The 27,043-nt window shown below is 44.7% G+C and overlaps 1 protein-coding gene across 1 annotated transcript in view; it reads left to right on the top strand.

Annotated features, from left to right (window-relative positions):
- Window positions 1–26,536, top strand: part of LOC125947158 (uncharacterized) — a 91,310-nt gene extending 64,774 nt beyond the window's left edge. Inside the window, exon 6 of the mRNA XM_049671539.1 lies at window positions 26,472–26,536. Coding sequence (XP_049527496.1) covers window positions 26,472–26,536 — 65 coding nt within the window. The remainder of the gene's footprint in view (window positions 1–26,471) is intronic.
- The last annotated feature ends 507 nt before the right edge of the window (window positions 26,537–27,043 follow it).

Genomic DNA, 27,043 nt, shown 5'->3' with positions numbered 1-27,043 from the left:
AAATAGTTGAACACATTCGTGCAGTTAAGTGTGCAGTCTTATCAGACGCTACTTTATTTGATGACCACAATAAGAAAATAATATTCCAAAAAGAAAACTTCTGTCTTTGTGGAACGATGAATTACGACGGTGCACAGTAACATAGGCACACTTACAGAAGAAGCGCAATTGTTGGAAAGGATGTACTTTCTTGCCTTTTTAGCATTACATTACCTTACGTTGGTCACATTTCTGCTGTTCTGTTCCACCATTGGGTACTTTATATTCTCGTAACATATCCTGTACGTCCTCATTAGGATTGTTTCAATCGTTTTTAATGTAATTACAAAGGCACTAAGGTAATACGCGCATTCTTCCCGTACACAAATTTGAATGCTTGCGGCATTCCACGGAAGCGGTTTGGTCATAATCTTGCATCAGGTTCCTATTAAATAAACGTTAATTTATTGCAGACCAAGGTAAAGTCACATATGACCAAAATAACAGTTAAATGTGTTTTGAATACCGCAAGTTGCCATAAAAGTATGATATAGAAGCAATATACCAACCCAACATCATGTTACAGCTTCGACTTGGTTGTTTAAGCAAATAAAGCTCTTTTTACAAGTTTCATTAGGAAAGGGGTACTTCATCCACTTAAAAGGAAATGCGGCCTTCAAGGTCTATCCGTAATATTTACGAGAGAAATTAAATTTTCACATTCGCACCACAACAAGAGAACTGCTTCTTGACCTACTTAGTCTATTTGCTGAAACACATATTTGCCACCATGAGGAACCAAACTAGAAGGACGGCCTGTTGTCACGAGAGTCACCTTCAAAGTACCTGCCTTTTGTGCGCGCCACTTTGCACCAAACAGGTCATTTAGTAACCCGGCGTTTAGTGAAAGGAACCAACTTGAATAGAAAATGTATGCCTCAGCCATATTTGGATCTCGGGATTATATGGCAGTTACTCAGAAGCGACTTAATTTAACAGAAGACTTCCGTTCAGAAAAAGACACCGCATTCTGCCTGTTGGCCGATGCCGTTCGGTACCGGTGTAGCGTTTATTCTCACAACTTTCTGTCGGCAAATTTCCCTTGAGACAAGCCTATCGTTACTTTAAGTTTTCATGAACCAACCGCGCGGTGTGAGGCAACAATTTCGGAGAGAAGGTAGCAAGAAGGCTAAAGCAGATCAGGACATAGCGTTTAATAAATAAGAAACGCTGTAAGAGCCATTGTCGTCGAGTAGGGTGAGCGCGGAAGTATTAGGTTAAGGTCATAAAGCTTGCACAAAGGCACTGAATTTCCTCTATCACAAGGAGCTAGAAACTGGGGCAAGCGCTCAGCATCTATAATGGTCAGAAGTACTCTCGGACGAGGCTTTCTTTGTTGACAATAAATGACGGCGCGCGCACGCTATAACATTCGCCTCCTGGCACATCAACGAGAAGCCACTACTAACCAGCCCACGTTCTGCCATATGCTGGTTTGTAAGAATTATGAGTGTTAAGATGATGGGCGTAGTCTTCTTGCTCAGTGCGCTATTGAAATATATATATATATATATATATATGAAGCGTCAATTTATTATATATATATATATATATATATATATAATAAATTGACGCTTCAAATTGAAATTGAAACAGTTCGCTGCATTTCATCTAAATGTTCAAATTATTGAAAATAAATCAGAAAGCCTCAATTGGTTCCTTGAATGTCCCGGAGCTAAATTTGATGTTTTTTTATTGGCGGAATTCTGGTTAACTCCGAATGACAGTCAGTCATACTTTACGGGATATGCTTATAATGGCATTGTCTGTCCTTATAATGCAGGTGGTGGAATTTGTCTGTATTTTGAGGATTCGCTCACCTATGATGTTATTGATGAAATGGCCTGTATCACGCCTATTATCAAATGTGTTACAGTGCTTGGGCAAAATGTTATCTTTGCAGCTCTTTATCGACCTCCCTCGGGGCATCAATCTGATTTTTTTACGCAAACGCTACTGCGAAAAATTCATTTGATGCGCAGTACATTCCTTATGTGCGATGTACACATTCACATGCTCAGAGGGCATGCATCTTGCAAACAGCTTGAAACCAGTCTTGACTCATTTGCTTGCTCAAATGTCATTGCACAACTCACGCGTCCTACCGACCACAGTGCCACGGTACTTGATATCAGTACCAGAAACATTCCCAGACACAATTGCACTAGGAGTATATTATGACTCGACGCGAGTGATTTTTGCCACTTACCCACGATAGGAGCGGCTTCCGTGAAAATTCGTACTATCGCAAGATATATTCAGATCTGCTAAACGAATTTTATTATGTGCTGGAAAGTACAAACTTGGACCTCGTTTACGAAGAAAGTGACCCTGACCAATCATACCGCCTTTTCTTTTACGCACTTAAAGCTATCTGGGCCCAGGTCGGTGTTCGGTCTGGGTGGTTCGTTCAAATGGGTCCAGGTTGACCGCAACACCATGATCGAATGGTGCACTTCCTTTCTTAAAACTATCTGTGATAGACACTTCCCGCTTGTTCAATCCCCCGAGGCAAAAAAGAATTCGCAAACTCTGGATTACTCGATGCTTACAGAAAAAGATCGAAACCAAAAATAAAATGCATCTCACATATGTACAACCACGAGACGCTGTTCTGCTTAGCGAATACAAAAAATACCTTAATAAATAAAGGCCGATTTAAAAAAAGCTTTTTTCAAATCGGAAGGAAGAGCGAAAAGAGCATGATAAAAGCAGGTACTATGTTACCTCTCCTCCTATTCTAGCGAGGCTCTCCTCGCTAGAATATTTAATGATCTTAGAAAGCTCTGGAACGAGGTCAACAATTTGTCTAACTCGAAAGTGCAGCGTTCTATTACCCTTGCTGCTTTGGCACGTGGTAAAACAGAGGTGGAAGCGCTCGCAGAAATGAATGAATACTTTACTAACGTCGGTCATTTTCAGATTTCCGGCAAGAGCGAGCTTAGTGGCGAAACTTGTCCTGATTCAGTGCTGAAATGCGAAAGCTGGACATACTCAATTAGTTTCTTTCCGACAAGTCTACAAGAGGTGGAAACATTATTAGGTAAAACAAGAAACAGCGTCTCGGCCGGAAGGGATGACGTGATGGCAGGAATTGATGACCCATCACGTATGTTGCAGCTCTTATATCATTAAATGGGAAATGAGACGTCCTGATTGGATGTCTCATTTTACATTTAATTACTTCTCTCCACCTAGCGGGTTTCCGCTGAACTATTACGTCAAGCACTTGCCTTTCCTTCGAGTTGAAAAATTCTAATTCGCCTTGCCATATGCCAGCCGCCTAGTTAGCTCAGATGGTGGAGCAGCTCCCACGGAAAGGTGGTGGTTCCGGGTTCGAGTCCCGGACCAGGATGAATTTTCCTTCAACTGCGAAGCCTTTCTTTTGAGGAACCCGTACCGGTTCCTTTGTAGCAATTGCTACGTTTGGGTGGATGTCTCATTTTCCATTTAATCACTTTTCTCCACCCAGCGCGTTTCCGCTGAACTATTACCTCAGCTCCTATATCACTACCGCTAACGCATATAAATAATCAAATGCTTGAAACGGAATCTAGCCCTCCGATCTGAAGTTTGCCCACACACGCGCAATACACAAAGGTGGCACCATTAGTGACATGTAATTACAGGCCAATTTCGGTGCTGCCCTGCTATCTAGCTATCTAAAGTCTTAGAGGATGTTAGTAACTCGCGTCTTGTGAATTGCATGACTAATCACCACGTAATACATGAGGCGCACTATGGATTTTATAAAAAGAAAACCACTGAGCTAGCTTTATTGCATGTTAAAGAAAGAATACTGAATGACTTTAAATATAGGCTTTAAACCATTGGTCTCATTATTGATCTTAGGAATGTGTTTGATTGTGTTAATCACGATATTTTATTATTTAAACTTTATGATTACGGCATTCGTGGCGTTGCCTTAGATCTTTAAAAAAACTATTTTCCTAAGAGAAAACAGTGTATAAAATTTGGGGATACGCATATACCCCCAACTACTATGGTAAAACAAAGAGTGCCTCAAGGGTCGATTGTAGGGCTCCTGCTATTTATACTCTACGCAAACGATATATTTTATATCCCTATCTCGGCAAAATTAGTCATATACGCTGATAATACCAATATATTTTTGCGCGTACACTGTTTGACCTTGAGAACACGATGCACGACTACTTAATGCAGCTTGATAATTGGCTTCATGTAAATAAATTAGCGTTGAACCTAAAAAAACTGTGTTGTTTAAACCCACTAACAAAACATGTGACATTGAACTTACGTTGACGTTCCAGGACACTGTCACAGAACGTGTAAAATGTCACAAATTTTTAGGTGTGTGGTTCGAGCAAAGTATGTTGTGGAATGTACACATAAACAAAATCACCTCAAAATTAAGCAGTACAGTTGGTTTGCAATTCAGAGTGTCGAATTTAATTTCTCTACTGCTAAAGAAGGCAATATATTATGCACACTTCTACTGCCGTTTATCCTAGTGCACACTAGTCTAGAGCACTGCAACGAATACGAATCGTAACAGACTGGAGCTATTCCAAAGCAAGTGTTGAGAATTTTTTAGAATTATATGGTAAATCCAAAGATCTACCAACGAATCATTTGTTTAGCAAACACAATTTACTCAGAGCGAGTAAATAAATGGCTACAAACTCATGTTGCAAATACATAAACATAATCTGCTACATACAGCGCACATAACGCCAGCTCGTTATGCACGGCGTAACGAACAGATACCAGTACCGCGAACACGTGCAAATTAGGGAAGGGCTGTGCTCGCCTAGAAAATACTCGCACTAAAAAGTCGTGCGACTCCACGAATGAACTTCAACATTCCACTTTATAAATTCAAGTCGCTAATAAGACTTTTCTTTTATGAAAATAAGTTAAATTATGGGGTTTTACGTCCCTATACCACGATCTGATTATGAGGCATGCCGTAGTAGGGGACTCCGGAAAAGTAGGCGGATGTTTTCGCATTTCGCCCCCATCGAAATGCAGCCGCCGTTGCCGGGATTCGATCCCGCGACGTCGTGCTCGGCAACCCAACACCATAGCCACTGAGCAACCGCGGCGGGTTTTTTGAATGAGTTAGGAACCCTTATAACGTAAGTGTCTTTTTTTTATTATTGTAAACGTATTTTTCCCAATGCTACATTTTGAGTGCGTGTGAAAATATGTTCATTATTGCCATAAATGTATTTTTTTTGCATCTTACATTGCATAATATTCTCACTATTTCAATATACCCAGGGATGCCTGTATGATCCCCAGGTTCTCTGAAGTCGTCCATGACAACTTTTTGCCTGGAGGACCCCCAACTTATGTGTTAGAAATAAAGTGATGATAATAGTTCTTCTACATGAATGCAGAGATAGCTGGTTCATTTTTTCTATACGGCGTTCTGATTTTGACCACTGGCATGGTTCAACTTTATTAAACTTTGTGTTGTTTAATAGATCAGTTGCTAAGCGAACGCCATTCACAGAGCGTCATCCAATTGCAGTTCTTCAGGCGCAGCATCGGCGCCCGCGCAATATTACGCACAGTTTGCCCACCCTTGTTTCATTCAGTATCAGTAATCTACTACTGAAAAGGTAATATCATTTGTAGGGTAGATGGCGTGCCTTGGTCGTACTGTTGGTGTACACAATTAATTTATTCTCCTCTCTCCTTCCTGCTTTTCAGATCTTACTGCTAGCTCCGATTCAATTGTTTTACCTTGGTGCCGGTTTATAAAGAAACTCGAGAGCGTGGCATTTGAAGCAGCTGCAGGCACCAGCGCACACTTTAGGCCCTGTATTATTCTATGTTGTAATGCCGGGGGAGTATGGCACAGCGTCCTTTCCAGTTTTCTAGACTATTTGAATGTGTGAAGCACAATTTCGCAGGGAGTAGAAATGGCACACATTATCGCTTCACAACTAGAACAACTGTCAATGGAGAATTGTCAATTGCCAATTCACAGAAAATGTGTGAGTACACTCCTTTGCTAGAGAGGGATGTGGCATTTCGGCACTGTTTGCGATCTGCGTTGAGCCGCTTTGTTTAGGCTTTGTAAATAACCAAAACATAAGTGGCTATAATTTAAACTCGGCACAGGGTAATATCTCAGCTTACGAAGGTGATAGCGCTGTTTTTCAGTAGGTGGTGGTGGTGGTGGTGATGATGTTGAAGCAGGCGGGGTTAGCCTGGCATACATAGCCGGCAATTGTTCCGCCTGATCCTCCTTCGAGTTGATAACAGGGGTGTGTCACCAAGTGTCTATGAGCCCCGTGTCTCGCAGGAAGGCCAGCAGCAGTCGTTGCGCTCTCTTCCTGGTTGTCGCAGGTCCTCCGGGGAAAACGACGTCTTCAAATGTCCTGTGCGTAAGACCGCTCTTTTGTAGGCTGTCGATCATCGCTTTTCTTTCTTTGTCAAACTGCGGGCATATCCAAATGTAATGTTCGATGTCGCCAATGTCACCACAGAAAGCACAGAATGGGGAAGCGCGAAGCCCAGTCTTGAATAACCAAGCTGTGGTGTACGCGGAGTCGGTCCTGATGCGGTATAAAAGCGTCGCTTCTTCGCGGGTAAATCCATGAGTCACGCAGGCTTCGTGGGGATTCTTGTGGATCTCCCTAAAGTGAAGGCGGATTACACCCTTAGGGTTCTGAAGAGCTTTTGGAGCTTTCACTTTTGGGACACATGTCAGCGCTAGGCGTGCAAGGGCGTCAGCTTTCTCGTTTCCATCAATTCCTACGTGTGATGGTATCCACTGGAATCTTATATTAAATCCTTTGCTTGTTAGATCGTTAATCAGTGCCAGAGATTGCCTTGTAAATTTCTCTAGAGGTAGGCCACGATGCAATCTCTGTAACGCTGACTTGGAATCCGTCAGCACCACGACATCTCGTGCAGAGAAGGCCCGTAGTTCCCTCAAAGCCGCGGTGATTGCGGCGCTTTCTACTGTTGTAGAGGAAACTACGCGATCCAGTCGGCCAGACCATGACACATCAAGGGATGGTATGCAGAAAGCCGCTGCACAGCTATCTGTTTGTGCGCACACCGAGCCGTCTGTGTAAACTTGTAAGTGGCGTTGAAATGCTGTGCTCAAGTGTTCCAGCACAATAAACTTTGCTTCTGCAGTTGAAATGGTGCGTTTCGCCGGTAGGTGGGGTACACTGAGGCTGCAGGTAACGTCCGAAAAAGACCATGGCGGGTCAAGGCGACTGCGTTTAGGCCATTCCAATCCTAAACATTCGAAAGTGTTCAGCGCCGCATGGAAATGTGAGCGAGTTCTTGCTCTTAGCCGCCGGAGAAGCGCCGTGCCTGCGCGGGACTCGCCCAGCCTTAATAGCTGCGTCAACAATGCCTGAGATGCCAAGAGACGGAGTGGAAGAGATTCTGCCTCATTAGTGACTTTCTTGTTTGAAGCCGTCTGTGGAACTCCCATCGCCAAGCGAAGTCCCTTTCTGTGCACAGCCTCCAAGCGCTCGAATTGACTCGATGACGGGGATATCAGAGGGAGCTGATAGAGAATGCGGCTTGTTATCAGTGCCGCATTCAGTTTAAGCATGGACATAGGATTGTTTCCCCAACGTACACCTGCGAATCGACGAAGTGCGTTGACTCTTTGCAGTGATGCAGCCACAACACTTTCGACCGCACGACGCCATAGTAGCTTGCTGTCGATGGTGACGCCCAGGAATCGAACATGAGTTGCACGAAGAATTGAATGCCCTCTGATATTCAGCGTCAGGCGTGTTGACTTGCGTCTCACTCCCGGGAAAAGCATGAAGGCAGATTTTTCCGCTGATAAAGATAGGCCAAGCATCGATAAGTGGCGTTCGATGGCGGAGATTGCGCCCTGGGCGATCCGGGCCAACCGTTTGTGTTGGTACCCCGAGATCCAAATGAAGATGTCATCTGCGTAGATGGACATTTTAACTGCCGTCCGACCTACTTTCAGTGCATCTGGAAGGCTGGCCATGGCAACGTTAAAAAGCAAGGGAGATAGGACGCTTCCTTGTGGGACACCGAGGGAAATTCGTCGCTTATCACTCATTATACTTCCGAGCTTAACTTGGGCATACCGATCTCTGAGAAATTCATGGATGAATCGAAGAGCATTTCCTGAGACGCCCATGTTTTGGAGTCCGTTGATGATGCCTGTATGAAGCACACAGTCGTATGCCTTGGCAACGTCCATAAAGATGGCGAGTGTGGAAAGGCCGTCCGCGCGATGGTGCTCGATATGGCTTATTAAATCCAAGACACTGTCCTGGGCACTCAACCGTGGACGAAAGCCGGTCATGCACGATGGCAGTCTATTTCCTTGCTCAAGATACCATGTTAACCTCGCACATACTAGTCTTTCCATCAACTTTGATACGCATGATGTTAGCGATACTGGCCGATATGAGGCGAGGTTCGCAGGATCCTTTCCGGACTTGAGTACTGGCACCACCCATGCTATCTTCCACGTTTCTGGGATCTCTCCCGTGCTCCAGACGTGATTAAATGTGTCCAGAAGGGCTCGTCTTCGTTCGTACGGCAGATTTGTCAGCATCTGATTGCTGATCGAATCGGGACCCACAGCACACCGTCTTCTTAATTTGCTCAGCGCCATATCCAACTCACGGAAAGTGAATGGCGTATCCATGGTATGGAATGCTTGAGACAACAGAGGGTTCGATACTCCTGCTGATCTGCCAGATGTGAATCCATCTGCAAAATCTTCTGCAAGGGTTTGCAAATCTTTTCCTTGCTTCAAAGCAAGTGCTTCAAATGGCCTGTGCGGGTGAATCTTTCCGGATAGGCTATTCATTACTCCCCATATTCTTGTCATGGGAGTAAACGCCGATAAGCTCTCACAGAAAGCAGCCCACTGAACTCGTCTTAACCTTTTTGTGTGACGACGGATGACAGCGTTTATCCTGTTGTATTCAGTTTTTGCAGAGGGATTTCCCGTTTTTCTCATTAGTTTCCGCTCCGCTCTCCTACGCGCTGCGCAGAGGTTCTTTAGTTTCAAATCAGGAGTAGGAAAATGATCTGGCAGTTTCAACATTGAGGTAGCCACTCTCTTGCTCCGCAGCATATCTGCGAATAGCTCACCAGGGGATTCATCCAACGCTTCTCTGTATGTGTCCCAGCGTGTCACAGCACAGAATTGTCGACCAGCAGTGTGAAATCCGGTGATGTTGGTGAAGATCGGAAAATGGTCGCTGCCCATCCTGTCTGGGGCCGTTGTCGACGATACGTAAAGGTCTGTAGAATGGATCACGAGGTCTATGGCACTCCATGAATCTGGTGGTCTGAAGAAAGTTGGTTTACCATCGTTCGCGATACATAAGTCAGCAGCATCCGCGGCTGCGACAAGTTCCTTGCCTCGGAAATCTGCAGTAGATTTTCAGTAGATTTTCAGTAGATTATGGATAGCATTGGCACAGTTACTGATATTGCGGAAAAATTTTGCGAACACACAGGTTGCGCATAAATGGAGAGAAGAGCTTTTTTTCTGGCACGGTAACAGGCTTAGAAAAATGCCCATTCATATGAGTGTATTAATTTGTCCAAACACCTTTTTCTATGGATGTGTGGGAGTGAGTTATATGCATAAGATAACACCATTAAGGGTTCAATTTTCAAAAGCTCATACCCTAAAAACAAAGGCACTTCATTTCATTGTGAACAAGGAGGGTGAGGAAGACACGCAGCGCAGGCAATTGGATGCACGAAAATGTTCATGTGAAGTTATTTTAGAGAGGCTGTTTTTTTTAAATTCAAAATGCACATACTGAATATTGCGTCTCAAGTCCCCAACATGAATACAAATATTTTCAATAGCGAATTGTTTATTTCAAGGACATTTCGACGTGTAGTACTATGACTTGCTTCCCAAACAGAGATAACAAAACATCATTCGTCATGCACACAGAAAAATGTTTTCTGAAAGTGGCGACAACCTCAAGCTATGCATAGCAACGCTGTCTGAAGGAAAGATGAGCTCCATGCCACCGTCAATTCAGACATTTTCACCTCGCTTTCGTAAGTCAGGGCAAACTCGATTTTCATTCGATTTCGTTCACGAGAAACGCAGGAGAAATCTAGCGTGTGACCTTTGGCTTTCGAGCAGACAACTTTCCAGATAGCTGTGGCTGAAGAAAACATGCAAACGCTGAAATACACATAAAGATGCACGCATATCTTGATAAGCTGATGCAAAGAAAACACTGACTTACTATTCTCTATACGGTAGAAGTTCGGGCAGAAAAAATATTGCGTCGTCATTCGGGGTAACAAGCCTTGTGCAAGCAAAAATGGATATCGTAATTACCTGCCTGCTTATGCAGGGCAAGAGAAAGCCTAAAAAGAAATAATAAGTGCTACCAATACAGCTCCTAATTCATTTTGTAACCATCGCAGACACAACACAGCAGGTCTTGTCTTGTGTTTTATGATGCAGAAGCTAAAAGCTGTGCGGTTCCGACAAAAAGCACTCTTGTCGTATACATTGCTGAAGGGCTGCTGTAGAAACCCGCATAGTCATGTTTTCGAGACATAGCGGCAGAATAGTAGAGTGGAGTACACTTACTGCGAATACTGCCGTGTCAACATGGCTGATAGGACTCATACGCATGGCTGCGGGTGACGATAAAGGGGCACGCCTGTTAAGTGGTTGTTGCGGAAGTTCTGCTTCTTGCAGAAACACCGGCTGAGAGCTCTGGCACAAAACATTCCGCGTTGAACTTGCCAGTCTATAGATGAAACGTTGTATCTCTCGAATTTTCAATTTGTTTCATCGCTCCGTCAAAAGAACATAGAGTAACGTGTTCCGTATAAGCATCTATCACTGGAAGCTCGTAAACTTCTAGAATACCTGCGTTTTCTTCCAACTGCATGTACTTCCACAATATGCACTTCCGCGGGATTTCACATTCTGTCAAAGTTGCGAATCCCATGGAGAATGAAGAGATCCGGCATTTTGAAGCTAGTCTTGGTAACGACAACACAATGCAAATCTAATGCACATGTTGTAATCTACGTGAATTGAAGTTTCAGTAAGAGGTGTTCGAAATGTTTTTACAACAAACGCAGGTGTGTACAATTTAGCCCGGTACATATAGTCCTCTGTTACATTAACAGGTCGGCGCAATTTAGAGATATCTGTGAGCCGACATTATGTGTTACGAACTTACGCAGCAATTTCTTTTTTTTTTTTGTTGCGCAGAGCAGAGCTGCATTCACTTACAATTTTGTCCGTCAGCATACAAGGGTTACACAAGCCCGTTCGCTTATACCTTCACTCAGCTCACACATGACCTTCGTCGTGATATTCGACAATTATATCCACCGAGGAGAGGCAAAGGGAACACCACTGAAAACACATCACTAAAATCGGTGCAATTATTCGCCTACAACAACCCTCTTCATATGGTTAACTAGAAGTAAGCTTTGTATAGAAGGCCTGCGTTTTTCCTGTTAAAACCACAAAAAAAGAACGGTAGAGCACGAGCGTTCATACTAAAATTATTCTTACCCAAATAGCCCAAAGGCGATCCTCAAAAAATGTGTTGATTTGGGCCCCAACGTGCTGACTCTATAGAATGTAGAACCAGTTAAACGGTGAGAAGCAAAAATGGCGTATTGCTGGCAAAGATATACGGGGCATTGAAGTGGTTGCCTGTTTGAGTGTTATATTCTTAAGATAACGTTTGTTTCACCACTCATGATAAACACGTTTTAAAATAAATTCGAAACTTCAACGCAGTATGCTTCTGTGGCTGTTCTTTGATTGACATCTGATACCGAACATGTCACGGACAGGCGACTCGCGCGGCCACACCCCACCACACCAATACCATTCCGGAGGGGCGCCTAGCTAACTGATTCGCCGCAGAAAAGAAATACATCTTGATAATATATAGTACCTTAAATAGAGAGCACGCGTATCGTACAAAAAGAACCATTGTTAAAAGCACGTACTTATGTACATGAATGTCTATGTGTACATCAAGTGCAGTGTAGCCTATAAACGACAGAGGACTGTGAATCCTTTGCCTCTACTGTACTGTGCCACCAACGTGTGCAAAAAAAGAAATCGTTCAATAGACAGGGCGATAACGCAAATCAAATAGCACGTCATCCAGCACTCCTCCTATGTCACCCAATTCAATCACAACACAACACGTTGATTTAAACTGATATCAGCAACCGTCAAATCGGTGCTCTAAAAGCCTCTCTTGAGGCGGCGTGTTCTGAGCTTCAGATTGAGAACTTCGAGGCCACGCTGTCGTAGCAATAGCCATTTTCTTTATTACATCAGCCATCAGCCATCAATAGCCATTTTATTTATTACATTCTTTGTTGCATCAGGAAAAATAGGCTCCGTCGTAAGAACATTACAAAGAACGGGCGACTGTAGCGGTGAACGGAGGGTGCATAACGGCGTAAAAATTGATTATTTTGTTTTAGGCGTGGAATCTTTGCAACGTCGGAGGCATTATTACTGATGACGCCCAACCATTAATGCGCGTCTAATCAAAAACAAGCGACTCAAGAAATAATTCCAACTCGCGCTTTACTGCCACCGAGGGCACGTACGCATATTTTCCCTAATGCCATCATATCTGAAGCTGTAGAGAGTTCGTTTTGTGGAACGTTATAGGATGTTTTTTTTACCCTTCCAAGAACAGCTGCGTTTTCGTGGCTTTCGTAGCTTTCGTGTTGGGCTCTATACCATTTTGCTCACTAATGCTTGTGTTTACATCATTCTCCAGCATAAATTACATTTTGAAGGTTAGCTATACAGATAGTCTCCGTCAGTGGCAATTGCACTTACTGCTTGCTTCTTTTTTTGTGGTTGGTGGAATACAGTATCACTGCACTAGAAATTGGCATACCGTGTTCCATCCACGATATTATTTATGTGGAAGTCGTACTAAGGCAATGCTAGAGAGAAATGCAGAGAGAAAAAAGAAAGTAAATACAGGGAAGGACACAAACCCTTTTGTGAGAGTAATGCTGACACAGCTCAAAAATAACAATCTCTCCCGAAAAAGAAAAAGTGCATATGACGACACGGTGATGCACTACTAACGCTTGTCCCATTTAAGGATTTTTCACAGGACACCTGCAATGTTTCTCCTTGAGCAATAGGGCCACACACGCGATAGTAATCGAGGTCACTATAATATACGATCTCTTCCTTACTCCTGATCAGTGTGCGGAATTGTAATGTGTGCAGCGGACACAAGCATGTGTCCAATCTTAACAAATGCTTGGTAAATTTAGGAATCCTTATGCTTGGAAATCACTATCACGAAGACTATACTTTTGCTGCAACCCGATCCTTGACAATCTTTTTTTTAGTGGCACGAGCATCGAGTAACACTGTTGTTTCTTGCGCAGCAATTCCGGTTTAACTCGTGAGATGACCCGGGACGAAATTCAAAATAAATGAGAAATAAAGGGGAAGAAAACAGTACAGTACAAAATTCATGCGTTTCGTTGTAGATATATCAGAGCATAAGTTTAGTTACAAGTTGAGTTACTGAAGTGTCTGAAGTAATAAGAATGAATTAGCTCTGACGAAATTCAAAATAAATCAGAAAAAAATTGCAAATAGTACAGTGCAAAAATTCGTGTGGTTCCAGTTTCGCCAGGGTCATCGTAACGTCACCGCCAATGGCACGGCCAAGGGAACCGCCAACATAGACGCCTAAGGTCCTCGCCTTAAAAACTTAACCCGTGTGGGTTCAGCGAATCGTATTGTTGAAGAGGCGCGAAACGACCGTCGTGTTGAATGTTCTTTTTATGTACCCCTCCAAGAGCGACAGCGCCAGTGCGTTCTGACACCTGTTCTTTTTAGGAGCGAAGCTCCTTAGGCTCTCACAATGTCCGTTGTCGCCGTCGTCGTCGTAGCTCCCCGTCGCGCACGCAGCGCGCATATCAACCGCGCACACGTGTTGCGCTCTCCGAGCAAGCGCATGACGTCATGCGCAGAACCGTTCGCAGTGTGCACGCAGCGCGCATACCGACCACGCGCAGGTGTTGCGCTGTCGCCCCGCCGCTGTCGCCGTGCCGCAAACGTCGTGACTGTGATCCTACACTTCAAGAACGAGACGGGGCAGCCCAACGGCAACGCCGCCAAGCTAACCCCGAGCTACGAGCACGAGAAGCAGCAGCACGCCGGCAACGGCAGCAAGACCCCGAAGCGAAAGATCGAGCAGCAGCCGTAATCTTTAAAGGAGCTTCGCTCCATCATCAGCACTCACTTCGTGGATCGGCTGCCAATTTTTTTACTTTTTTTTCTGTATACTGCTGTCGGCATCTCTACGGTAAGTAAAGGGGTTTTAACGATTTTTTTTTGCTGTGTGATATCCTAATATAGAGAAGATTATCCCGGGCACCCTCTGCTGGCAAGCATAACATTCATCGATCCGCACTTTGATTTCTTCTGCAACGTTTCTTTTTTTTTTTGCCGCAAAGAATGCATTCTGATATTTTATTGATCTTGAGTAGCTTCGATGTGTTGTTAACGCATGTAGACGGATAACGTTTCCACATATTAATGTCATCAGAATCGTTTGCTACCAGGCATCCGACGCACTATATATAGGTTACGTTGTACAATTCGCCCAGAAAAATTACACTGACACACTTAAAATAATTCTGCAACGGCGGGAAGCTACATCATTTTTGCGTGGACAATAACAGCCTGGTTAAACTAATGCGAATGAACTGCACGACGAGGCGCGAATGAGGATATTGTTAGGAATTATCGGGTTTTGTGTGCCAAAACCATGATTTTATTATGACGCACGACTTAGTGGGCAACTTCTTATTACTTTCGACCACCCGGGTATCTCTAACGTCCCCCCAACGCACGGAACACGGGCGTTTTTGCATTTTGCCCCCATCGAAATGTCGTCGCCGCTGCTCGTATTTGCGCCCGCGACCTCGTGCTTAGCAGGGCAACCCCACAGCCGCTAAGCCATCGTCACGGCTAATAAAGGCAATCTTGCTGCAGCGGAATAAAGCATGGCTCTGAGAAGTGTGGGCAATTTTCTACATATCATCTCAATAAAGCATTTTGTGCTTATGTCCATATGTTCAACCGTCATGCATTTACCGGCCCCCTTTTAAGAGGTTAAAGCCATTTTTGTGCAGAGTAATTCAGGCTCGTTTTAATAAGGACCGCTATATCGGTTAACATTCGCCATATAGGCTGCATCGTCTAAACCTCGCAACATACCGCATAAAGCTGGGATATTTCCGCCGAACATTGCGTGCTGTATGAACTGTGTGAAGCATGATGTTCTTTATATTAAAATCGGCTTGACGACGAGTGAGAAAAATTAGGGTGCAATAAACGTCCTCTTCCGTGCGCGCATGCATCTTTTTCAAATGATTTGATTATCATCTCCTTGGCCTGCGGTGTACGGCACTGGACAAATGTTTATACCCCAGTGGTTGTGCGTCTCGACGCAATCAGGCTCATCGCGCTCTCCTTACTTTTTTTGGAATTAACCATCTTAGGTTCACGTTTCTAACTCAAAGACTGTTTCTTCTATTACAGGTTTTTAACAGCGTGACCTGCAGTCACCGGCCCTATACTGTCTGTGACCTGTACCGTGTGTTCTAGTTTATTTTTTGAGATTGATCATCTTGCGCTTTTTTTCCCTCTTTCCTCCCATTCTTTCTATCTTCAATTTCTATTTCTATCTCCTCCTTTCTAAAGAGTAGGCAGTCGTTGTGCCCTTTCCGGTGGGGGCTGCCAGCCTGCTCTTCGCGTTCCCTTTCCTGTCAAATGTATATGAATTTTCAAATCAAATAATAATAATAATAATAATAATAATAATAATAATAATAATAATAATAATAATAATAATAATATTCAGCGCACCTTTCGTATTAGCCTGTGCTGTCATAAAGCTAAATGCGTTATAAAAAGTCTGAATTGTTGTTAGCATTCACTAATTGCTGAAGTGGTAATCTTCAGTTACGGTTTTAATTTGTTTGTCACAACCTTGCATTCCACGCGGAAACTCGTAGCCCTGCCTTCCTCGCTTTTTCAGCATCTATACCGATGCTCACACCGGAAGCGTTTGCTCGCGTGTCTACCTGCATTCCCGCTCGACAGCTGCAGTGCAGGTGAAGCTCTGATACGTATTCGGTAAGGAGGGGGAACATGATTTTTATGCTACGGTGAAGTGGTGGGAAATGCGGTGTTTTATTTTTGTTATTGATGAAGGTAGGGTGCATGGGACTCAATTTTCGGCGCGTTTTTAGCAGAGGCAAAATACTTTTTTCTCAGTGGGGACATGTACTATAAAAAACACAGAGAATGGTTTAAAAGTACAGGAAGGCAGAGAGGTTGACCAGATGAAGCTCTGGTTGCCATGTCTTTTCATGTTTTTCTTTTCCATGTTTTTTTCTCGCTTGTTATATTCTGCCTTTACGGACTTTTTCTGAATAAATGACAATGATGAATGTTTATTCTGAACGCCTTTGGCTTACCTTGTCAAAGCGCATTTATGTTTTTATTTATGCATTGAAATACAATTTTTTTAACATCGGTCTGTCTTCTTGGAGGTTCCTCTGATTTTCTTTCTTTGAAAAAGCACAACTAATGTTTGCCACCCCAACCCTTGGGGTTCTTTTTATTCCATATGCAAACGATATTTTAGCCGGAAATTTTTCTTAGGCTCGTAAAATTTGAAAGTATTGTGTCGTAAAAGAACAACACCTTCACATATAAAAAAAAACAATAGACGCTGTCGTATGTTAAAAAGGTATTTTAAATGAGTTTCCCTGTTGAAAGTAGCGTTTCCCGTGAGCGCAGTTTCTAATTAAGAATACGTCGTGAACATGAATAAATATATTTTTTCAATGTGAGAGCAGGGGGCTGACTTTTAGTAAAAACACGAGGGAAATAATGGCCGCGTAAATACTAATGTTACGTGCTAAAACCAACACCTGGTTCACATCTTTGTCTGCAATGGCCAGTTTTGAGCATCCGAATTTTATTTTATTCGCTAAGAAAACAGCCCTGCGTTGTTACCCGCGTTGCCAAGGATCCCTTTCGTCGTTTATAGCAGCAGGAAACAGTGGGATGACACCAGTAAACAAGGGTTGAAGCACCAAATATTTGTTTAGCGACGCTATGCGGTGATCAGTTTTGTTTTACCTTGGTTCAGCCGAGATGGCGGATAGGGCTTTGGGGCAACTCGACAGATGGTGATTGCAATTTTGTACATTGGAGGATGCACTTAGATAAACACGCGGATAAAACATCAGGCTTGCACCAAATATTGGAATCAGGATGTTAATAAAGACGTGCCAGGAGAACTAAAACATTTGGGAGAGGGGGGGGTGAAGAATAAGCGGCGCAAAGTAAAAATAAAATTTATGGAAGAACCATCGCAAGCACGTAGTTGATGCATAGTTCATTTTAAGCACTGAAGAGCATGCGTTAAAAATTCATGCTCAATCCTTAGACGCTATTTAGGAGCAGTTCTTGGAAGCAGGTGCGCTTTCAGGGGGATAGCTACCACATTAAGCTACACTGATGAGCCGATGCAGAATAATACTACCTGGTCGAGTATCTTGGACAATGAAGAAACGCATATATCGCGCGAACGCGTTGTGCTTGGTAGTGATTTTTTGATCTCTCCTGCGAGACTAAAAGCAATTTTTATAAAAAATATTAGGAGAGGTTACTTCTTCCGCGTACAAGGAGATGCAGCCTTCGACGTGTATTCATGATAGGTACACGATAAATAATTTTTCACGCTCGTATAGCTCCAAGAGAACTCCCTTTTGACTTTATTTGTTTGCTTGCCTAAACAGATATTTGCCACCATGAGGAAACACACCAAAAGGAAGGCACGGTGCTACACGTGTCGTCGTCAATGTGTATTCTTTTTGTGTGCGTTCACTTTGCTTCAAAGAGGTCTTTTAGTTACACGACCATTGGCGATAGGAACCACCTTGAACAGGAGATATATGCCTGAGCCGCCTTCGCGTCTGGGGAAAATATGGCCGTTATTCAGAAGTGAACTTACATAATAGAACATTTCCGTTTAGAAAAATATACCTCATTGTGCCTATTTGCCGATGCCGTTCGGTACCGATGTTGCGTTTAATCTGGCAACTTTCAGTCTGGCAAGTTTTCCGCGAGACGAGTTTAAGGTTGACTTAAGTTCCTCTAAACCAATAGGGCTGTGTGATGCAACACTTTCAGTGAGAAGGTAGCAAGAAAGCTAAAGCAGCCCACGACGTAGCGTGCAGGAGGCCACCCGAGCTGTATAAGCCATTGACCAAAGGCCAGCCTGAAAGCATCTCGGCGCGGTCATAAATCTTGCACAACAGCGTTGCCCGAAACGCAAGGAGCGAGCGCGCAGCTTCTGGTAATGGTCGGAAGCACTCTCCGACGTGCCTGTCTTTGTTTACATGGCGGCGGCGCTTGCACGCCACGATCGACTTTCACCTCTTCACGTGTCTCAACATGAATCCGGTACTAACCATCTTAGATACAGCCGTAGGCTCGCCATATTGCTTCATATATAAGGGTTGTGAGTGTAAAGATGGTGGCGCCGGCATATTCCTCAGAGTGCTACCTAAATTTATATTTCGCACAAATGATGTCTGATGATTTTGAGATGGGAGAGCATAGCTTACAAAAACATTGGTAGACGATGTGCGTCGTAAAAAATAAAAATCGAGAATTGAGCAGAAGGCTCTTCCTATGCTTCATACCTTTTTAACTTGATAAATACCCTGCTACAGTAGACCGCATGAAATCGTCCCTCGCATGCCAATAAATTTTGACTTTACTCTCGAAGTCAATTAACACAACTCATGGAATATCTCGCTTGAGGTCCCAATTCTCTCAGTGATAAAACTAGCGAAGAAATCAATTGTACAACTGTGCCTACGCCCGTTTTTTACGATAGGTTTTTGGGACCGCGTTTTTGCGTGTTATAGGCAAAGCAGCCCGTGGAACACCGCAATGAACGCCTAAACATCATTGAAATCGAAGCGTAACTTAGTTGCATAGTTTGGTTGAAAACATGTTGGCTTTATATATTGTATATTAAGATTTTGTAGCGACGAACTTTCTGTAAAAATTTAAGAAATGTTTTGCGCTGTAGTGATATTAAAGCTGCGCTCAGGTATAACAGTCAGTTAGGAACTTATACATCAACATGACCTATACCCGCGTCAGTGTGTTGCAAAATGAGTTGTTGGCATTGTCGATTTCGGAATTGCCAGCGAACATGATAGTGAAGTTTGATTGCCCGCAAAAAGTTGCTCGCACAGCCACAGTCAGGTTGTCAACATTATCTATGCTGCGGTGAACTCAACCTAAACAACAAATGTATCTGAAGCACTATATAACAACTTTTCTTCCCAATAGCACGAGCACATGAGCATGCCATTGACTTTTGTGGGATACTTTCTGGGAAACATGCGTGTAGCATGTTGAAATAATAGTAGGTGTATAAGAGCCCCAGAAAAACTGCACCTGTTAGCTTGCAAATAGAAGGGTTGCCGAATTCACAACGCCCTTAATAATAACGGTAGTCTGCAGTTGGCTGCACCCTGCTGTTGTTATGTCCCCGATCTCAATATTACCCAGCAGCAATTCTAAAGAATCACTCTAGAAGAAATTGTTTTCAAATACAGGCACCTATATTGTGCAGCAAGTACTCCACAAATATAATATGACTGAACGAATTATGGAGGAAGGAATGGTTTATCAAGTCAAAATACACGCCACAGAAGATAGTTAAGCATTTGATGTGAGCGTTTAGCAAGACCGCAATTGACAGGCTCTTGCAGTCTATATGCAACTAGAGCAGCAAGAAGCTAAGGCAGCACGTTTATCATGAGAGCCGCGCCAGAGTGACCAAAGACGGAAGACGTACAGAAAAGAAAGGAAGGAACGCTGGGCGTGACCATTGGAACCAAAGTTTTTTTCCAGTATTCCGTACTTTGCTTACGGTGACGCTTCTAATTCATTCATAAAGAATGTCAACGAACAAGTCTAACTCACAACACTTACGAAGGAGCGCGCTTGGCCATATGAATATCAAAATTTAGGAAGCGCTAACCCCCCCGTGAATGCGAAATTCGCTCCGTGACAAGAACACTGTGCTCTTTGAAAGGATGCAATAAAAGAAGCAATTCTCACTGCTCAAAGTTTATATAAATTACAGTGACTACGAGACTGCTACATCCGTCTAATGTAGTTTGTCAGGTGTGACAAATAGTGGTAAAAGAGCTCAAAGAGCTTGAGCTTTAGAGTGTATATTTCGTTATGACATGACTCTATATGGCAAACAAACGTTTACGTAGCCGTCCGAATCAAACGGCTGGCCGTCAACCTTACCAACACACAGACATAATTTTTGCGATGTGCAAGCTTCAATGTATTGAGATGTTGTCATCACAGAAGTTGATATACCTCTTGAGAACGTCATATGAGGTCAATATGGAAACTTACAATTTTTATTACGGCAAGAGGGCAAGGGGTTATAGCAGCATACGCCTAAAAACACAGTGATTAGAATGTCCATGTCACGCCGGGATTGCAGTTTTATCGGTCGGTTCCTGACATACTCCAAACGATAGAAAGTGTTGCCAAACTGGCGCAACAAATTCTACCTTTTCTGTATAAGGCTTCGTATGTACGCAGTCAAGTTAAGCGAATGCAATTGTTTGGTGTCAGAAAGGTCATGCAGAAACATAGAAGAAGAGTACAGAAAACGCCAATGCGCGAGCAATGGTGCCCTTACGTTTGTGCTCTTACTTCACGTATAAGACACCGCCATGAATTCATATCAAATGTACCGCACTTAAGTTCTTAAATTCGCCCGCGTATCCCTGCGACAAAGGTTTCAGCATATTACAGCGGCTTCCTGTGAAACTCGCATGCGTTTCCTTACCACTGTCGTGGTAGCGTAATGCTAGCGTCGAGTGGATAACAAACAGTTTCTCTTTTATCTTTCAATATACTCATTGGTTGCGTCGAACCTTATCAATACACTTCACAAGAAAGTCGTGTATACTGCGAAATTCACTTGCCTGTAGACCTTCAGTGAACATGAGAAAAAAAGAAAGAAAGAAATGAAGATATGTCCATCAAGGATTTAGGTTCGCTAGAAGTGCCGAAGTAGTAGGCAAGAGGGGCGACATAAATTGTTGGCCAGAGCAAGAAAAAAAATCGAGCAGTCTGTCTCCGAGGCGCAGCCGCTGTGAGGAACGTGCAACATCGTGTGCGTGTTGCAGACGCTGTATGTGTACTAACATACAGAAATTATGTAACCAAACGCACAAGTTACATTTTCACAAAATACAAAGCTTACATACCTAATAGATGTTCAGGCTAGGTGTTGTGTTACGTTCTAATTTTGCAATCATGCTCACTCCCTTTTCGTAGTGGGCCCGTTTTTTTTTTTTCGAAGGGGTTTTGCGCAACAAATGTCTCCCTTAATGTAGGCGCTCCAGACTGCTCCGCGTCACTCAAGCCATGCAGCCCCACTCATAGATAGTTGGGACTCCTGCACATCCCTCAATCTCCTGCACTTGCCGCGGTCAAAACTGTGGGATGTCCCTTTGCTTGCTGCTCAAGTTTCTAGACGCCATTTCCGGACCGTACGAGTTGAACATAGGGGGACCGTAGTCGAGCAAATGTGAAAAAAACAGCTTGTAGTTCCTGTAACTACTGACCAGCTTTAGTTTGATAACTTACAACTGCTATGAAATATGGTGGTCTCTCAAACGTCAGCATTCCTGCTCGGTGGGACAAATGTATCGAGCTTTGCCTATGTGAACGTGCCAATGTTACCCTAGCCGTATACGAGGCTAGGTTAAGTTCAAGTTGTGTGATGCGTGGAGCAACAATAGTGTCATCTGCACACGCGACACATTCACTAGTCAAGTAATGGCTTCCTTCCTCTACACAACCATACCAAAGAAAAGTGCGCGATATCTATTCACGCAATAAAAAGCTTACAGGATTTTTAATGCATGCTTTATAAGAGGCTTTATTAGCCCGACCAGAAGATGGGGGTTAGGCCAGCAATTTGGGTATCCTAGAATCGGCCTCGAATTAAGATGCGAAAGCGAGTAATTCTACATCGAAATAGTGAATGCTTAATTGAGCAGCCAGCTTTGCAAACAAAAAGAAAAATTAAAAGTTGCAAAATAATATTATATTTCAGCGCAAGCACGAAAGTGCGGTATCAGATAGATATAAAGAGATTCTCAACTCAATTTCTTAACTCTACATTCACAATGTCAAAGTAATTAAGTCATAGAAATATGGCAGAGAATGAACAAAGTGACCAACTTGCACAAGTCATGCACGGTTCTATGGTCCATCCCATTCATTTAGTTCCTTGAGCTGTTTTCCAACGCTTCGTACGCATAAATTCTTTCGTTCCTTCATTGTCACTCAACTTTGATGTTTTGTACCTCTGCAACGAATTTCGGGCTCCGTGAAACTTGTTTACCTGCGCCCTTCTTTTGTACCTCTAATAACGTCTACATCTTATCTTCTTGTGATTCTCGCGAAATCGAAATACATATTGCCGCAGCAACGCGCGGAGGTTAGAAGACAAAGAGGTGATGTGGAGCGCGCGCTTGAACTGGGCGGTTCATCGTACCGGACAGGTCTTCGCCTTCGGCTGCTCCTCTCATGTGCTTTCATCTATTATCACCTGTAAATAAACCCACACCTTCGTAACAATTTGGTGGCGACGCTGGGTACATCGCCCTGGACGACCACCCAGCCCTACCGACTTTGCGAAGGAGCAGACGCTTGGCTGGCTTGCAACCACAGGCAGCGGACATCGGAATATTCGGGAGAAGGCACCATCGGCGGTGAGCCCCAAGACCATCGCACAGGCCAGGCTGGCTACGGGACACCGGAGGGACCTCCAACCACGTTTTCGGGGAAGCGAAATGAAAACGTTGAAGACTGGTTAAAGCACTACCAAAGAGTGAGTCGCCACAACCGCTGGAGTACTACGAAGTAGCTCGAGAACGTGGTATTTTTTTCTCGCCGGGACGGCACTTCTCTGGTTTGACAACCATGAGAGCATGTTGACGACGTGGGACGATTTTGTCTACGAATTTAAGAAGTGCTTTGGTGACTCGATGTCTAAAAAGAAGGAAGCTGAGCAGTCGCTTTCACGCAGGGCTCAATTACCTGGCGAGACATGGACAACATACATTGAGGCTGTTTTGAAATTAGGCGGAATAGTGAGTGTGACAATGTCTGTTGAGGATAAAGGTGGGGAATCTCCTGAAAGGAATCGCAGAAGATGTTAACAATTTTCTGATAACAAAAGAAGACCTGAGAACCCCTTCCGACCTAAGGCAGCACTGTCGGATGTTTGAAGCCCTTAAAATGTGGAGAATTTTACCAAAATTTAGGCGCTAAGACAATGTCACCACCGTTGCAAGTTTGACAGTCCCATCTCATGACGACATCTCGGTAATACGGCAAGTAGTGAAAGAAGAGCTTGCTCTGCTTTCAGTTGCCGACCCAACTCATGAGTGTCATCAATGCGCCTTTGACCAGCGCCTTTATGCACCACAGGCATCTTGGTCTCGCCAGAGTTATCCGAAACCTCGTGTGACGTATAATGAGCGGTTTGAAAGCAGGAACATGCGCCCTCTCGGGAATCAGGGACGTAGGCAATTTTCACCCCAAAGGTATACTGCTCGGGCTTCTTCCGTCTACAACCAACCAGCCAGCCCGTTCTCATAGGGCATGACAAATCGCGGCTCCCGCACTTGCTACCACTGTGGTCTGCCTGGACACATCGCTAGGTACTGCCCTTACCGCCAGCAGCGAGTTCCGCGATTTATTGCCTACACCCCTCCTACGTCCGCAGTCGAGCCGGGGTCGTTCCCAGTTCCTTTCAACGACGGCAACAGGAACGCGCGACACGAGCTGACTCCCCGATGTCCGACCGCAGCCTTACCCCGCCTACGACGCGACAGCGGCGATCCCCGTCACCGCGTCGTCATTCTTGGTCACCGTCAACGCTGGAGAACTAGCTGGTGCGACCGATGGGGACGAGGCCGCAGTACGATCACCTTCATCAAGACCCCCTTCTGCAGTGATGTTAAAGAACAAAGTGTGTGTTTATGTAGACAATGTGATTACGGTACCGTTAGTTGATACCGGGGCTGCAGTCTCTATAATGAATGTGGCTGTCAAAGATCGTCTTTGGCAAAAAGTATTGTTTGCTTGTGACCGGAACGCTACCTTTCGCGGTGTTGGGGGAGAACTCTTGCGCCCAATTGGTGTTTGTTGTGTGTCGATCACCATAGGTAGTCAAAAGTTTAGGACTGAACTTGCCGTGCTCGCACGCGCTACCCATGACGTTATATTAGGTATTGATTTCTTGCGTGAATGGGGGGCGACTTTGGGTTGTGGTAGTGGCGCCATTTCTCTTCGCAGCGCCGTGCGTACTCCCGTGACCGAATTCATCAATGATACCTCGGACGTTTTCTTGGTGTCGCAAGATGTCGGTGTGCCCCCATGGACAGCAATGTTCGTACCCGTACACTCTTCTCGTCCTAGTAAGGGATCCTGTTATGGTTTAGTCGAGTCCAATTTCAACAACGCGCTCAAGAAAAATGTGATAATGCCTCGTTGCCTCGTGCTCGACGTAGACGGTTCTACCCACTTGTGGACAGTAAATGCCTCAACACCCAAATGATACCTCAGCCGGCCGGACTTAAACTGGCAAGCTTTGACGAAGAAGCTACGATCACAGTGTGCAAACCGTGGAACTGTCACCTGCCGGAGAGAAATCGCATCCCGATTCCTACCCTGATTATTCCCTTGACTTTGAGCGCATGATCAACAAGTCGCTCCCTTCTGCTGAGCAGCTTCTCCTTCAAGAGGAGCTGGCAAGTTACGCTTCAGTGTTTGATTTTGCGCAAGACCAAAAATCTACGAATACGCGGCCGCCTTCTCGTACGCAACATTGGATCCATACCGGGCAAGCGTCACCATTTCGTCAGAAGCCTTACCGCGTTTCGCCTTCTGAGGGGAAAATCATCACCGAGCAGGTTCAAGAAATTTTGCAGAAAGGAGTCATACGAGAATAATGCAGTCCGTGGGCATCTCCGCTTATTCTCGTCAAAAAGAAGCACAACTCGTGGCCGGTTTTGCGTGGACTGCCGCCGTCCCAATGCCGTCACAATAAAAGACAGTATAGTCACGTATAGATGAGGCCGTCGACTCTCTGCACTCCGCGTTTTATTTTTCTTCCATTGACTTGTGGTCAGGATACTGACAAATCCCTATGTACCCCTCGGACAAGGAGAAGACAGCCTTTGTAACACGGGATGGCCTCTTTGAGTTCAACGTTATGCCTTTCGGCTTGTGCAACGCTCCGGCGACATTCGAGAGGTTTATGAATACAGTGCTCCGCGGACTCAAATGGGAAATTTGTATCTGCTATCTAGATGATGTAATTGTTTATGGCACGACATTTGAATAGCACAATCACCGCTTATCGATCGTGCTTGACTGCATACGGCGAGCTGGCCTTATTTTAAATTCCAAAAGTGTCACATCGGTGACGGTGAAGCTCTTGTATCAGGGTTCCTGGTCGACAACCAGGGAATACGACCAGACCCACAAAAGATTGCGGCGGTTCGTAACTTTCATCAGCCAAAGACGGTGAAAGACCTCCGAAGTTTCTTGGGCATTTGCTCATATTTAAAAGCTGCCCGAGAGTCACATCAAGAAGAACACAGCGTTCCCATTCCTCTTTCCAGGACAGACGCTGGAAGGCAGCTTCGTCACCTGGCACGCAAGCTCTCTTTGAGTGGAACACCCCAAATATAAGGCGCACCAGGGTACACGAACTGAACCCTTCGCTCCAACTCCGACCTCCACCCGGGATTCACCGACTTGAGGCATCGCTTCTATACCGGCTGTGGTTGGGAGTGGCTTTCGTGAAGGCGTACTCTGCTTTGATTGGAATGACCGAAAGTGCTACGTGCGACGTCTGCGGCAGCGAAGAGAACATAGAACATTTATTGCCACTGCGATCGATTTCAGTCGGAAAGACAAACATTATCGAACGCATTGCGACGACTTGACAATCGGCCTTTGTCCGTGCAGGTGCTCCTTGAAGACCGTCCCCATCGCTCGTCAGACCACAAAGCTGTGCAGGCACTGTTGTCTTTCTTGAGGGCGACTGGCCTATGTGAACGCCTTTGAATTGATCAGGCCCACCGCGTGCATGCGCGAGCTCACCGCGTCCTTCCTCCCCCCCTCCTCTCTCTATCTCATCTTTCTATTCCCTCTTTCCCGTCCCCCAGAGCAGGGTAGCCAACTAGTCACATTTCTGGTTAACATCCCTGCCTTCTCTTTCTCTCCTCCTCCTCCTGCACAGGTTGCTTCTCCTCTGACGTCCCCTCTTCACAAGGACACACCATACTTGTGGACGGATTCCTGTGAGGCTGCATTTCAGAAACTTCTACTGACTTCCGACGTCATTCAATTTTGCTCAACCAGCCAATCAGCGCGCGCCTGAAGGCGAAAGGTGAACTATCGCCGAAGTGGAACGTTTCAAAATACGGCCCATGATCGCAGGTGGTCAGCCGCTCGCCAGAACGAGCGAGTGAAGGCAGTCAGCGCGGACCAATCAGGGCGTGGTCACGTCCGACTTCCGGCCACCGCATTTGATTCGGCTGGACAGCCCAAGAGCCTAGAGCGAACATAGCGACAAAAGCTGCGCGCATCGCGTACCACGATCGACTGATCACAGCCGTCCAGGCGCGACCAATGTGGTTCAGTTGCAGAGTAATGATTCCGTTGCAGATACAGGACTATTTATTCCCGGCATCTTTCTGGGAATCGGAAAATGCTGTTTCTAGCGACAATGAAATCGTGGCGGCGTCGGCCGCCTGTTTTTCGCCGCATGTGGGTGCAGCACGGCGGCGGCACGCTGACATTCCGCCGCGC

Source organism: Dermacentor silvarum, chromosome 7 (genome assembly GCF_013339745.2).
Source record: "Dermacentor silvarum isolate Dsil-2018 chromosome 7, BIME_Dsil_1.4, whole genome shotgun sequence".
In the NCBI taxonomy this organism is placed as follows: domain Eukaryota; kingdom Metazoa; phylum Arthropoda; class Arachnida; order Ixodida; family Ixodidae; genus Dermacentor; species Dermacentor silvarum.
The sequence above is the reverse complement of the archived record's forward strand: the minus strand, read 5'-3'. Positions and strand labels throughout refer to the sequence as shown.